The sequence below is a fragment of the Saccopteryx bilineata genome, chromosome 6 (assembly GCF_036850765.1).
Source record: "Saccopteryx bilineata isolate mSacBil1 chromosome 6, mSacBil1_pri_phased_curated, whole genome shotgun sequence".
In the NCBI taxonomy this organism is placed as follows: domain Eukaryota; kingdom Metazoa; phylum Chordata; class Mammalia; order Chiroptera; family Emballonuridae; genus Saccopteryx; species Saccopteryx bilineata.
Genome location: NC_089495.1, coordinates 909,072 through 924,131, shown reverse-complemented (window position 1 = coordinate 924,131; position 15,060 = coordinate 909,072). Strand labels below are relative to the sequence as shown.

At 59.3% G+C, this 15,060-nt stretch overlaps 1 protein-coding gene across 1 annotated transcript in view; it reads right to left on the bottom strand.

The window, feature by feature from the left end:
• MYOM2 (myomesin 2) overlaps positions 1 to 15,060 on the bottom strand; it is a 90,814-nt gene that overhangs the window by 48,265 nt on the left and 27,489 nt on the right. Inside the window, exons 7-11 of the mRNA XM_066237816.1 lie at positions 11,640 to 11,728; positions 11,183 to 11,233; positions 8,358 to 8,522; positions 5,153 to 5,314; positions 2,191 to 2,332 (exon numbers count right to left, since the gene is read on the bottom strand). Coding sequence (XP_066093913.1) covers positions 2,191 to 2,332; positions 5,153 to 5,314; positions 8,358 to 8,522; positions 11,183 to 11,233; positions 11,640 to 11,728 — 609 coding nt within the window. The remainder of the gene's footprint in view (positions 1 to 2,190; positions 2,333 to 5,152; positions 5,315 to 8,357; positions 8,523 to 11,182; positions 11,234 to 11,639; positions 11,729 to 15,060) is intronic.

The window sequence follows — 15,060 nt, the reverse complement described above, 5'->3', positions numbered from 1 at the left end:
GAAGTCTGTCTCTTCCTCCCCTTCTCTCACTAAATTGAAAAAATAAAATAAAATAAGCACTGATTTGGCCCTGGCCAGTTGGCTCAGCGGTAGAGCATTGGCCTGGCGTGCGGAGGACCCGGGTTCGATTCCCGGCCAGGGCACACCCCCCCCCTCCTTCCTCTCTGTCTCTCTCTTCCCCTCCCTTAGCCGGGGCTCCATTGGAGCAGAGATAGCCCGGGCGCTGGGGATGGCTCCTTGGCCTCTGCCCCAGGCGCTAGAGTGGCTCTGTCGCGGCAGAGCGATGCCCCGGAGGGGCAGAGCATCGCCCCCTGGTGGGCAGAGCATCACCCCTGGTGGGCGAGCCGGGTGGATCCCGGTTGGGCGCATGCGGGAGTCTGTCTGACTGTCTCTCCCCGTTTCCAGCTTCAGAAAAATACAAAAAAAAAAAAAAAAGAAAGAAAGAAAAAAGAAAAATAAATAAATAAATAAACACTGATTTACACAAACAGTATAAATAAGGCAGCTCCATAGGAAATATATACTCCTGAGCCTTTATGATTCAGAGGCTAAGATCAGTCCCTGACTTCAAACACACTGGGGAAATCTGTCCTGCAGATGTCACTTCAGACCCATTCTTGGTGGTTCTTGAACAACTCACATCACAAATCTCAGGGTGCCCTCCACCCCCACCCCGGCCACTCTGCTGCCCAGGCTGAGGAAGGATACTGCCCGGAGGCTTCCTGACCATGGAGCTGAGTCAGCGCCCCTGAGGGGCCGACTCACGGTCCACACCAACAATGGTAAGATGTTCTTCGCTAGCACGCTTCTCTGTGGAATTTGGAAGTCTCCTGAAACTACTAAGTCCTGACCAGAAATCTGGAAATGTAGAAAAGACTGGCCTCCCCTTTTCAAAGGCTAAGATACTTAAATGCCGACACCCCGCACCCAGCCCCCACGGGAGAGAACAGGGAGTGGAGAAAGTCCGTCTCTCAGAGGAGTTCGGGTCAGGGTTGCACATTCGCTGTAGAAAACCCACTCTCTTTTCCCCTGATTGTTCAGAACTGTTCGTGAAGGCGCTGTGGCCCACGCGTGCTAGCCAGCTGCAGCCGAGTTCTGCGCTCCTGTCGTTTCAGTGAGGCCGAAGGGGGGCTGACCGAGGAGGGCGTGAGACCGCGCTTGGCCAGATGGTTGGGAAAATCACCAAATGTCACAGCGGAGTGGGAAACAGCCTTTGTTTTGTTTTCTGGGGGGGGGGGGTTGTATTTTCTTTATTCAAAGGACACCCTGAAGGACCCCGGCCCCGGTGCGGACCTGACTCCAGCATTTCAAAACGTTACCCTGACGTGAGCATTGTAGCTAAACCAGCAGCTTTCTTGGGGTGAAGAACACTTACTCCACAGAATGCCCAAAACCAAACTGATTGGCATTTTCCTCAAAGAAACCAGCTTCTGTCGCTGTGTTGTATGTATATAAGACCTTAAATTCCCACCCAGAACCGTCTGCTTATAGCCCAGTAGCTTGCACCCTTCCGTCTAACTCCTGGATTCGCCTCCTTCAACTGCCATTTCTGTCAGTGACTGGCATGTCTATTTGAGGCGTAAGTCGCAGGCCCAGGCACTTTGGTGTCTCTGCTCTGCCTGTCCTGGGCGGGGGCCCCTCACCGAGTGAGGGACATGGCAGCGTCGCCCTCGTTGGGCTTAGTGACCTACGTGTCGGTTATTATCTCAGAGAAGAGTTCCCACATTGTGTGGATGCCTTTCACTAGGAAACAAGAGGAACGCTTTATTCAGAAGAGAAGAACAGCTACAGGTCACCAGGCCGGTCTCTCATCCTCCAGGGGGAGGGACAGGGCTGAACGTGACCCTCCTTGGCCAGACCTGTCCCCAACCCAGGCCAGACCCTCAGCAGGACCACAAACCTGCTCAGAGCGCATCTGGAGAAGCTCATGGGAGGGACAGCAGGTGCCGAGCAGGCACCACGACCCCCACGGCAACAGTGCCGTCTAGGGCGGTGTCTACACCGAGCCCTGCCCGTTTGGTGAGACTCACCAGGCCTCAGGAGCGTTAAATAACCACATAGCGAGAACCGAGAGCCCATCGGGAATGGAGTCGTGAACCTGAGTTTGGAAAAAGTATCCTAATATGTCGTCCACAACCATATCCATCCCAGGAATGTTTCCATCCTTGAAAGAACGCAACGGACACTCACCGGTCAATGAAGTAGCCGATGACGGGGCTCTGGGTGGTCGTGTTGGGCGGCTTCCAGGTGACAATGACGTAGTCTCGGTTGGCATCACGACACTGCACGTCCATGGGTGCTCCGGGAGCCCCCGTCACCAGCGGGTCAGCGTCTGGGGGGCAAGGGAGGGACAGGAGCCACGATGAAAGTCACCAGACTGGGGACATTTTAAAGCCTGTTGAAAACGTTTTTCAGCTGAGACTCCGGTTGCCTGACTGAACCCCCATCTCATCCTCACATCCAGGGACAGGGCTATGTGACCTGACTGAACCCCCATCTCATCCCCACACCCAGGGACAGTGCTATGTGACCTGACTGAACCCCCATCTCATCCCCACACCCAGGGACAGGGCTATGTGACCTGACTGAACCCCCATCTCATCCCCACACCCAGGGACAGGACTATGTGACCTGACTGAACCCCCATCTCATCCCCACACCCAGGGACAGGACTATGTGACCTGACTGAACCCCCATCTCATCCCCACACCCAGGGACAGGACTATGTGACCTGACTGAACCCCCATCTCATCCTCACACCCAGGGACAGGACTATGTGACCTGACTGAACCCCCATCTCATCCTCACACCCAGGGACAGGACTATGTGACCGTGACTGAACCCCCATCTCATCCTCACACCCAGGGACAGGACTATGTGACCTGACTGAACCCCCCATCTCATCCTCACACCCAGGGACAGGACTATGTGACCTGACTGAACCCCCATCTCATCCTCACACCCAGGGACAGGACTATGTGACCGTGATGGGTTGGTGACCAGAAATGTACACAAATTCACGAGTTAAACTCAAAACCTTCTATCCCTTATGCCAGGCGTAGTTAACCTTGTTATACCCACCGCCCACTTCTGTATCTCTGTTAGTAGTAACATTTTCTAACCGCCCACCGGTTCCACAGTCATGGTGATTTATAAAGTAGGGAAGTAACTTTACTTTATAAAATTTATAAAGCAGAGTGACAGCAAGTGAAAGCACATAATAATTACTTACCAAGTACTTTGGCAGAATAAATCTTTATAAAACAACTTACTATAGTTAAATCTATCTTTTTATTTATACTTTGGTTGCTTGGCTACCGCCCACCATGGAAGCTGGAGCGCCCACTAGGGGCAGTAGGGACCAGGTTGACCACCACTAGGGGCAGTAGGGACCAGGCTGACCACCACTAGGGGCGGTAGGGACCAGGCTGACCACCACTAGGGGCGGTAGGGACCAGGCTGACCACCACTAGGGGCGGTAGGGACCAGGCTGACCACCACTAGGGGCGGTAGGGACCAGGTTGACCACTGGTCTATGCCATGCTCCACTCGATGAGTTTGCACAGCTGGACCCAAAGGTAACATTTACTCTCTCCTGAGAACGAATGGTCCCCCAACTGCGTGACGTCAGAAACCCACAGAGGAGTCGATAATAATAACGTGGTCTTTTTAGCACCCGGGAAATAGGACCTTGGATGCGTTTATATTGTATTTCAAAGTCCTCAGAAAATTTGAAGACTTCGAATTTTGTTTTGTTTTCTGACATGTTGTGAGCAAACGTTTGGGTCCATCCCACATCCAGCCACTCGGCCACAGCTGGTCCGTGACCTTGGGGCCGGTCTGTGACCTTGGGGCCGGTCTGTGACCTTGGGGCAGGTCTGTGACCTTGGGGCCGGTCCGTGACCTTGGGGCAGGTCTGTGACCTTGGGGCCGGTCCGTGACCTTGGGGCAGGTCCGTGACCTTGGGGCCGGTCCGTGACCTTGGGGCCGGTCCGTGACCTTGGGGCAGGTCTGTGACCTTGGGGCCGGTCTGTGACCTTGGGGCTGGTCTGTGACCTTGGGGCAGGAGGTCCTGTTCTGAAGGGTCAATCCCAGCGGGAAGAAGACCGCAGTGCTGCCCAGTCAGGACACTGACCGTTTCGCCTCCTCGTCTAAAACCTGGGTGTTCCCAGGACCGGGGCTCAGATGCGCCCCGAGCAGGCAGCTTCCTGCTCCAGTCTCCTCAGCACAGTGAAAGCTAAGGCTCTCCTGACATGGGAGACCCTGAGGGAGGTGCCCCCCCACACGCAGCCCAGGGCCCTGTGAGGGGACGCCCCAGCTGCCCCGCCCTGCGCCCCCAACCCTCCACGTCTTCCCTTGAAAAGGACAGAACAAGGACATTTCCTAACAAAACTGGGATAGGAATCAATGACTGCAGACGTGTATGCACATATCCACACAGGAACACTGTATATAATACATATAATTTTACCCATATATATATATCTATGTATGCATTTTATATACCAGATATGTATCTGTGTGATGGATACATAGACACACATATCCCTGTTTACACACGCCTATGTACGGCAGGCATTTACATGTACTACAGAAATATACACGCCATAGCAGTGCTTCTGTCTGTGAGATGCATATAAGATGCCCGACACCGTGCCTGGTACATTGTGAACTGTTTTCCTTTCCACAGAAGAGGACACTCTGTGGTCTGCGAGAGAACACGAGCACACCACCCTGACAGAGAGTCCCGCGGGGGCTGCTCACACTCCGAGCACGCAACTCACAGGAGGCGGCGGGGACAGCAGCAGCCGCCACGGCCGCACCCTCGCCCCTCCCTGCTGAGCACGTCCAGAGGCAGCCAGAGAGGGAGCGAGGACGTGCCGGGGGCGCTCGCTGGCATTCCCACTCCGCACCCTCGTTCCTGTGCGAACGCCCGGGAGAAGCAGCAGCTCAGCGTGCTCCCGGGTCAAACAGCGATCTAGTCCATGCCCAGGGAGCAGAGCCCCGGCTCCCACCCGTCCCCACTGAGGTTGACAGGCCTCACGGACCCGCGGCCCGCCACAGCGTCAGACCCACCTCTGCCCCGTCCTTCACCCCCCCTTGGGCCCAGGGCCCCCGGAACCCCCACACCCGCCCCCCCAGCCCACCGAACCTCTGACGAACAGGAAGGCTCTGTGCTCGCTGACGCCCCCTCTGGACAGGATCCTCAAGGTGTAGAGGCCTTCGTCGTCCTTGTTCAGGTGGCTGAAGGTCAGCGAGGCCTGGCCCTCCCCGAAGAACATCTTCGTCCACTGGGACTCCTTCAAGAGCACATCTGAGAGAGACGGGAAGACGGGCTCCAGGGGCCGCCACGGATGCCCAGCGGACCGCTGTGCATGCCCGTGTTCGCACAGGGCAGCCAGGCGACCCCACCGGGTCCGAGGGCCGCTCCACACCAAGAACCCACGCCCGGGTGGACCGCTGTGCACGCCGTGTTCGCACAGGGCAGCCGGGCGACCCCACCGGGTCCGAGGGCCGCTCCACACCAAGAACCCACGCCCGGGTGGACCGCTGTGCACGCCGTGTTCGCACAGGGCAGCCGGGCGACCCCACCGGGTCCGAGGGCCGCTCCACACCAAGAACCCACGCCCGGGTGGACCGCTGTGTACGCTGTGTTTGCACAGGGCAGCCGGGCGACCCCACTGGGTCCGAGGGCCGCTCCACACCAAGAACCACGCCCAGGCGAAGACAAGGGCGAGGACGCCCCTGCCGCACGGGACAAAGGTCAGCACAGGCGAGCAACGGGACCCCAGAAGCGCTGGGCTTCCCCCACCTGGCACAATCACACGGAGAGGGCGGGGCCGTGTCCACGCCTCAATTAAAAATACTCTGTTGCTAAAATGCTTCACCTTCCGATGAACTGGGTTTATCCGAAGCGCCCTGATTCCCGGGGCAGCCCTGCCTCCATCGCTCTGTCCACTGACTCCGTCGGAGGACGTCGGCCACCAGGTGGCTCTCCGCGCACTGACTGTACTGAGTAAAAGGTACCTCCCTGCCTCTTAATGTGTGAAAGTAAGCCGCAGAAAAAGGTCTCCATTGGCCTCTATTTGAATTACAAAGCCTGCAGGGACCTCGCCGGGGTGGTGAGCGTGCAGCTGCCCTTTCAGCCACGTCCCCTGTGGGTCCCAAGTCCCTAGACAGTGGGTGACGGCCCCTCGGACACACGTGTCCCCTTCATACGGTCCAGGGTGGGTACACGTGTCCCCAGAACCCCAGGCATCTTGTCACTGGAAGAAGTCCTAACGCTGACGGCACTTTCTGGGGACATTAGAAAACTCTCCTCAAATGAGTTTCTTTTGTCTCTGGAAAGGGTGACTGAGAACCTCGGAACTCACACTGGAAAATCAATCTTAAATTAGAACGCCAAGGGCGAACGAGGCTCCGCTGGCCCCCTGCTCTTTGTCCTGCGTGCTCTGCGCCTTGGAAAATAAAAGCAGCCGTGGTCACCATGGTGGTCACGACGGCGGTCAGCTGTCACCCTTACCCCAGGGGTCACCTTCCAAGACGCCCACCGTGGATAGTTGGTACTGAACCCTGTTTCTTTTCTATGCACACACACCTGTGATGAAGTTTAATTCAGAAATCAGGCCCAGAGACGAAAAAAAAGTAACTAATAATAAAACAGAACAATGGTAACAATATACTGCAATAAAAGCTATAGGAATGTGGTGTCTCTCTCTCTCTCTCTCTCAATGTGGGATTGTACTGTGCTCAAGTTTTCATTTAAGGGGAGCACCTTCTGGCTTCTCTTTGGCGTAACCTAACTGCCAGCGTCACCACCCCTGGGCTTTGGGGCCGCAATTCAGGACGATGAGGGCGCTGAGCACCAGCCCTGTGACCCTGTGACCAGTACCTGCTCACTGAGCGGGTTGCTAAGTGACCCCCGGGCAGGGAGAGCTCACACGGGCAGAGGGTTCGGTCACGTCCTGGCAGGGGGCAGCAGGACGGTGTGAGATTTCATCGGGCCACTCAGAGTAGCAGGCGATTGAAAAGTTAGGGATTGTTTACTTCTGGAATTTTCCACTTGCTATTTCTGGACCGTGCTTCCACGGAACGTCGGAAGGAGAAACAGCAGATAAGGAAGGACCGTTGTGTTCTCTTCCGACAGAAAGTCACGGTCCTCAGGCCCCTGCACCCCAGCGCCCCCCCCCCCCCGCCCCTGCGCAGCCACGTGTGCCCAGGGCCTGTTCTCCTGGCTCTGGCCTCCGTGTGGAGCACACAGACCCTCCCCCCTGAGCAGCTGGGAGCCTCCCCTCCATCCGCCTGCCCGCCCGCCCGTAATCTGTCTTCACGCCACACCTGTGCTCCCGGGGAACCAGGCCGGCACGCACAGCAGGGCCATGTTTTTGGCCAAGGATCGCGACTGGTTCTGGGCCGTCTCCAGCACTGTACACCAACCCTGCTCTAAGACATCGATTCTTGCCCCCCGGGAGGACCAAGGTGCTGGGGCGGGAAGGGCCCGGGGTCTCTGCCACTCTGCACGGGTCAGGTCCTGACCACAGAACGCCGCTGCCTTTAGGAGCCGAGCCCAGGGGAGGGCAGGCACATCCCTGCCTACAGTGCGCACACAGAACCACCCCTGGGACAGGCGCCCGGGGCGCACGGTGGCGAGGAACCCGGAGCCTGAGCTGGAGGGCCGGGCCCACGCCAGCACCGCCGGGCCCACGCCAGCACCCCGGGGCCCACGCCAGCACCGCCGGGCCCACGCCAGCACCGCAGGGCCCACGCCAGCACCGCCCTTCCCTGGGAGGAGCCAGGAGGTGCCCTTCACTCCCGCCTGTACTGAGGGTGGAGGCCGCCCTCTCCCTGAGTCCCCGTGGGCACTGAGCGTCACACTCAGAGCACAGCCCGCCCCCGACACACGCTAACACGTTAGCTCGCTCTCCTTTCTGGGTCAGCGAGAGCCTCGTTCGGGAGCTATGGGACTCTCTGGTGACGTGTTCACTCCAGGCACGCCCGGTGAGCCCCCCCCCCATTCCCGGGTGGAGTTCGAGGTCCAGGGCAGGCTCCAGGCTCGCCCTGACCCTCCACTGGCTCTGCCCCCTGCAGCCACCTCGGGGGAAAGAGGAAAGAAAGTCAACACTGAAGTTGACAGTCGTTCCGCCCAAACGTGGCCGAGCTCAAGCTCCCACGGCACAGGGAGGGCGGGGAGCCTGGGGGCCGTCACTCACCATCCCGGTACCACTCCGCCCGGGGGCCGTCACTCACCGGCCCGGTACCACTCCGCCCGGGGGCCGTCACTCACCGGCCCGGTACCACTCCGCCCGGGGGCCGTCACTCACCGTCCCGTACCACTCCGCCCGGGGGGCGTCACTCACCGTCCCGGTACCACTCCACCCGGGGCTGCACCCGCTTCAGGTCCGGCGTCACCAGCAGCGTGCACTTGAGCGTGACAGTCTCGCCTTCTCTCCGGAAAGTGACCCCGAATTTCTCCAGAAATTGGACATCGAAGTGCATGTGCGGAACCACCGATGGCAGGGGCACTACACAGGGGACAGGGACAGTCAGGGGGGGCAGGGCCATCTGAGCACACACACCGGGCCGTCTGAGCACACGTGTGCCCCTCCCGGGGTCTCTGCGCAGAGGACAGAGGACAGAGGGCAGGGCCGTCTGAGCACACACGCCGGGCCATTCGAGCACACGTGTGCCCCTCCCAGGATCACTGCACAGGGGAAGGGACAGTCACGGGGGGCAGGGCCGTCCGAGCACACACGCCGGGCCATTCAAGCACACGTGTGCCCCTCCTGGAATCACTGCATAGGGGACAGGGACAGTCACAGGGGGCAGGGCCATCCGAGCACACACGCCGGGCTGTCTGAGCACACGTGTGCTCCCTCCCGGGGTCTCTGCACAGGGGACAGAGGACAGAGAGCAGGGCCATCTGAGCACACACGCTGGGCCATTCGAGCACATGTGTGCCCCTCCCGGGGTCACTGCACAGGGGACAGGGACAGTCACGGGGGGCAGGGCCGTCCGAGCACACACGCAGGGCCGTCTGTGCACACGTGTGCCCCTCCCGGGGTCTCTGCACAGAGGAAAGGGACGGTCACGGGGTGGGGCATCGGCAGGCACACACGCCGGGCCATCTGTACACACGTGTGCTCCCTCCCGGGGTCTCTGCACAGGGGACAGAGGACAGAGGGCAGGGCCGTCCGAGCACACACGCCGGGTCGCCCGAGCACACATGTGTCCCTCCCGGGGTCTCTGCACAGGGGACAGGGACAGTCACGGGGGGCAGGGCCATCTGAGCACACACGCCGGGCCGTCCGAGCACACGTGTGCCCCTCCCGGGGTCTCTGCACAGGGGACAGGGACAGTCACGGGGGGCAGGGCCGTCCGAGCACACACGCCGGGCCGTCCGAGCACACGTGTGCCCCTCCCGGGGTCTCTGGAATACGGGCCGTGGTGCATTCACCAACAGAACATCACTTGTGACTACAGAACCCCGAACCAGCTCAATCCAGGGGCCCCAACCCCATTATACCTCAAGCATCCATTGTTGGGGGTCAGACGGGCAAGGATGTTTCAGAAGGAAATCTACCGTGATTTCTTTTTTAAAACCTATGATTTACAAACACAGGCACTCGGGGAAATCTTAGAAACAGCTGTGAACCCCAAGTCTACAGCTTCCTCTCAGAAGGACGGCGGGGAGGGGCAGAGGGGCGCAGGGGGCCCCTCTGGGGTGGGTCTGCTCCTTCAGGAGAGACTGAGGGCCCTGCGCTGGGCACGTGAGAACGGCTCCTCGTGTGACACCACATTCACGTTGGCGTCAAAGGAACTAGAGCAAAGCGGAGACACATCGGCTCCTGTTCCCTCTGGGCAGTGACCCGGGGCCTCTTCCACGTCTGACCTGTACACTTCCGTACGTTGTAAACCCTTTAAGATATTTATTTGGAAGATAAAATGGGAGAAACCCCGGGGATGGACTGGGTGACTTCTGAGACCCTGTCCTGCGTCCTCACGGGGGCCGTCCTCCACGTGGACCCTTTGCTGTCCGCGGGCACAGCCACAGCCTCTCCGACCCCCGTGTCAGCTGTGAATTAGTCCCACCTGTCTGCTCATGGTCTTGGACGCCCCCAAGTGTTGGGGACAAGCCCTTCCAGTAAGCCCACACGGAAGGGACAGAGGATAAACTACTCCCGACGCTCGGTGGCCCGGAAAGTCTTCCCCTCGGCTGGTGAGTCGGCCGCTGCTTCCCTCACTGACCCTGGTTTGTAACATCGAGACCTCACGTCCCAGCTGCTCTGGGAGGGTCGGGCAGCCCTGAATCGTTCCCCGGCGAAAAAGGGGTCCCAGTGACAGCAAGTGTCCCGAGTCACAGTCCCTGGGATGGCCCGCCTCACCCTGGTCAGGCTGGCTTCCTGGGCCTGCTGGTCCAACACCAGCCCTGGGATTGGCCTCCCCCAGGGCCACTGCGGGTCACCGGGGGCACTGGGAGCACACCGTGACACGTGAGGGCCACTGCGGGTCACCGGGGGCACTGGGAGCACACCGTGACACGTGAGGGCCACTGCGGGTCACTGGGGGCACTGGGAGCACACCGTGACACGTGAGGGCCACTGCGGGTCACCGGGGGCACTGGGAGCACACCGTGACACGTGAGGGCCACTGCGGGTCACCGGGGGCACTGGGAGCACACCGTGACACGTGAGGACCACTGCGGGTCACCGGGGGCACTGGGAGCACACCGTGACACGTGAGGGGCTCTTGGAGGGAAGGGAACAACATGACCGTGAGTGGCCGGCGGGAGGCAGAGGTGCGGGCGTGTCCGTGTGTCGGAACACAGCCCTTGACCGTCCAGGCCGCCTGGTGTCCACCCCGGGCCTGCGGCGGCCGCTCCTGACCAATGAGCACACAGCTTTGGGGAAAATAGGAAAACAGCCTTTAAATAGAAACACGGCAACAGCCTGCATCCTGGTCAGGGCTTGGGGTTCCTGTTTGTTCCCCAGTTCATGAGGGTCTAAAACCACCGCCTCCCACGGCCTCACATCAGAGCCAACTCACTGTCAAGACTGACAGCAGCCGAGGACCCGAGAGCTTTGGGGACTTTGACAAAAAAAGTATTTGACGTTTAGAAAATAAATTTTTCATCAGGTGCTCTGTCACTATCTATCACCCCAAAAAGGAAAAAAAGCTGACTTACATCCAACCGGGAGTCCCACGGAGCAGAACGGCTCCTCGTCCCCTCGGAACCCTGCGAGACAGCGGGTGCATGGGTGAGCGTGGCACAGAGGCCAGAGGGCGCCGGGCATGCCCCACCCCCGCCCGTGAGCACACACTCACTTCTCACCACCACCACCACCGCCCCCGCCCGTGGCACACACTCACTTCTCACCACCACCACCGCCACCCCCGCCCGTGAGCACACACTCACTTCTCACCACCACCACCACCGCCCCTGCCCGTGGCACACACTCACTTCTCACCACCACCACCACCGCCCCCGCCCGTGGCACACACTCACTTCTCACCACCACCACCGCCACCCCCGCCCGTGAGCACACACTCACTTCTCACCACCACCACCACCGCCCCCGCCCGTGGCACACACTCACTTCTCACCACCACCACCACCGCCCCCGCCCGTGGCACACACTCACTTCTCACCACCACCGCCGCGCTGGTGGACACCTGCCCGTGCACGTTCGTGGCCACCGCGGAGTAGGTGGCCGTGTCATCAAAGTGTGCCCTTGGAGAGAGAAAGCAAGAGAAGGCCCTCAGCCCATTGCCGGCCATTTCAGGAAAGCTGGCAACCAGAACTGAAGCGCCCAGGTCCCTGGAAAGCAGCCCATGTGACCCGACCCTTTGTCCGCGGGAGACGTGCCCGAGGACAACGCCAGGTCCCTCCCGCACCCGGTGGAACCACAGCCACGGCGAGGTCTGGCCTGACTGGGACCTCAGGGCAAATGAACCTGTGTGTTTTAAGCCACAAGGAGCACACCTACTGCGTGTCTGCACTGCGCTCGGGCGACCCACGACTTAATCAGACCGTGTGCGTTTGAAAACACTGTGACGCGTCAGAGAGCCGGGGCATCTGGCCTGCTTGCTTCTCAGTAAAGCCCACCGGCGGGACTCCTGGACCGGCGTCCCCAGAGCATGCCCCTCCTCCGTCCCCGCCAGCCTCCCGACAGGGCAGCGCGGGCTGCTTGGCATCTTGAGAACTGTGCTTAACCCGTGTAGGCCGGAGGTCAAAATTTTTAAAATTCAGTTCTTCAAAAAATTTTCTGAAAATTGCATCGCTTTTGGACAAGCTGCCATCACGCCAGGCTCTGTGGCAGCGATGACCCCTGGGCACCACGTGGTGACACGCACCCTCGGGGCAGGCGTGGGTGAACAGTCAGACCTCAGTGGTGACCTTGAGCAGCAGGATATAAATAATGCCCACGTCACCACGAGGCGTGAATGGGTTCATTGTTTCCATGGCTCCTGGGCTGGATCAGCTGGAGGGGACCGGGAGGAGGAAACTTGGACAGACGGACGGACGGTGACAGTGAGCCGACGGACGGTGACAGTGAGCCGCTCACACACGGAGGAGGCGCAGGGCCATCCGCCTGCCAAGGCCCCGGGGACCGTCTCCCAGAGGGTTTTAACCTGCTTTTCACTTGACTCGCTAATTAAGATCCCACATTAGGACGGGGACGACCTAACACTTCAGCACGGACGGGCTCACCAATTAGCACCTGGTGCTTAGCAGGAGGGATGCAGGGGAGCTCCGCCCGCCCCGTCCCGCTCGGCAGCCAGAACCTCAGGCAGCAGCAGGCGTACGTGTGTCCCTGCCCTGGAGAGCGGGTCCTCCGCTCCCCGCGGGTCTGTGAACAAGGCCACCACCCCAAAAACCTTCAGACCCACCGACGGATGCCATCGTCCCCACGGCAGGCGTGGGCATGCTGGGAAAGCCAGAACTTCTGGTGACGTTCACACCTGGTCACTCGGTCTGCATGTCCCTTTGGTGACAGTTTTACGCTATGGAAACCGTACTTGGGACGGAAGTGCATGGGACCGTGGTGCAGGGGCTGGACCACCAGAAGGAGGGGTCCCAGGCAGGGCCAGTCGGTGAGTGAGGTCGGGTCGACTTTGAGGACACTTTGCCCAAGGGAGGACCTTGCCCGTGGGGTGATGTGGGGACAGGGCTTTGCCCCACACACATCCCTGCGTCCCTGAGAGACCCGACTTTCTGTCCCTCCTGGCCACACAGCCTTTAGCTCACGCTGCAACCCAGTAAGGAGGTCAAAGGGTCTTATTTCCTGCCTGGACTGGTTCCCAGGACAGGCCGAGACCGTTCTTACAAACTTCCAAGGGTTTGTAGCCAGCGTCTCCATGGGGACAAACTTCGGACATGTGCCCCTTTCAAAGGTGGGCAGACAAAGGTCTGTGTGGCGTCTGACTCTCTCCCGGGTCGTCAGGGCCCCGGGTCCTCACGCTGGACCTTGGCACCGGATTTAAAATTTAGCTCAAGTTAGAATTTGAATATCACCATCTAAAAATAAAGTTCAAGAAGAGGGTTAGCCCCACAGTCACTCTGCAATAGAGGGGCGGGGTAGAGAGAGTGATAAAAAAAAAACAAACCTGGAGGGACTGTCCCCTGCACTGTCACCAAACATGAGAACAGCATGAAAATTCTTTGAGGAACAGAGCTCACGCCGGGAGTCCCCAGAGCACGCCCCCTGGGTCCGGGGACGGTGTCTGGTTCCGCCCGAGCCGAGCAGCCCCCAGGTCGGGGCTCCATACTGCCCTCAGCACTTCAAGAATCCACAGCAGCGGCCAAAGGACATTCATAGGAACAGATGTCACCCTGTAACGGGAGCCGAGGCCCAGTCCCCAGCAGCACCCGCCGCCCGGCCGGAGCCGCTCAGATCCGATGACAGGGACTCAGCACATTGGTTCGAGCAGCTGAGGGCAGCCCGCGTGGGCTTCCCCGGGCTCCTTTTCTGAAGGACTGCTTCTGTTTAAAGTGTCCCCGTGGCCCTGGCCGGGCAGCTCAGCTGGTTAGAACGTCATCCCGACACACCAAGGTGGCAGGTTCAATCCCCAGTCAAGGCACATACAAGAATCAACCAACGAATGTGTGAATAAGAGGAACAACTCTCTCTCTCTCTCTCTCTCTCTAAAAATAGATCAATAAATAAAAAAACTTTAAATAACAACAGATAAGAGAGTTGTTGTGAGAAAAGTAGCCTTGGGAGTTTCCTTTGCACAAAGTCCTGGCGTATCAGCAGACCGTGCAAAACCCCAGTGCACGCAGGGACACAGGGACACAGGGGTCCCCACCTGTGCCCACCGGACCCCCGGGCTCAGCATTATCCTGGAGGCCCACACCAGCCAGAGGGTGACTGCGTTCATCCTTCAGAAATGAAAATAGCCTTTCTTTTTAAACCAACTACTAAAATACAGCTTGGACAAAAGCCACGTGGCAGCTCACACGGACCCACCCGACTGCCAGCAGTCACATGCAGCCAGATTAGAACAGACGTCCCAGAATAAATGAGCTCTCCCGACACGGAGGTGACGCTCTCCTTCTAGGCAGCGTGGCCCGTTGCCTGTGAAAGTGTCCAGTCACCGTGGGCATCAGGGGAGGGTTACGCTGAGACACGCAGCACAGGGGCCAGACAACCCACCCTCCACGGGGCTGTGCCCCCAGCCCTGGGCACCCAGCTCACAGTGTGGCTCCAAACTGCCACTGTTCTTGTCACCTCCTGGTCACAAACAGCCCAGGTCCAACCCATGAGCAAACCCTATTGACAATGCCTTCTGGTCTGCATTGAATTGGCCCTTCTTGCCTGCCCACCCTGGGCCTGCATTTCAGTAAAACTCCCACCATCTGCCCTCTGTCCTCTCTTGGTCACTGGAGCCTGTCACTTCTCTGTTCCAGTTTTCTTTTCACCCTTGAGGAAAAGCCGGCATCCTTGCAATGGCCCAGGGGGTCCGTGGTGACCACAGGCCTTACCTACACCTCCGGCCTCCTGTCCTGGGACTCCCACCAAACAGGACAGCCCAAGGACTGCAGACAGCTTCCTGGAGCCT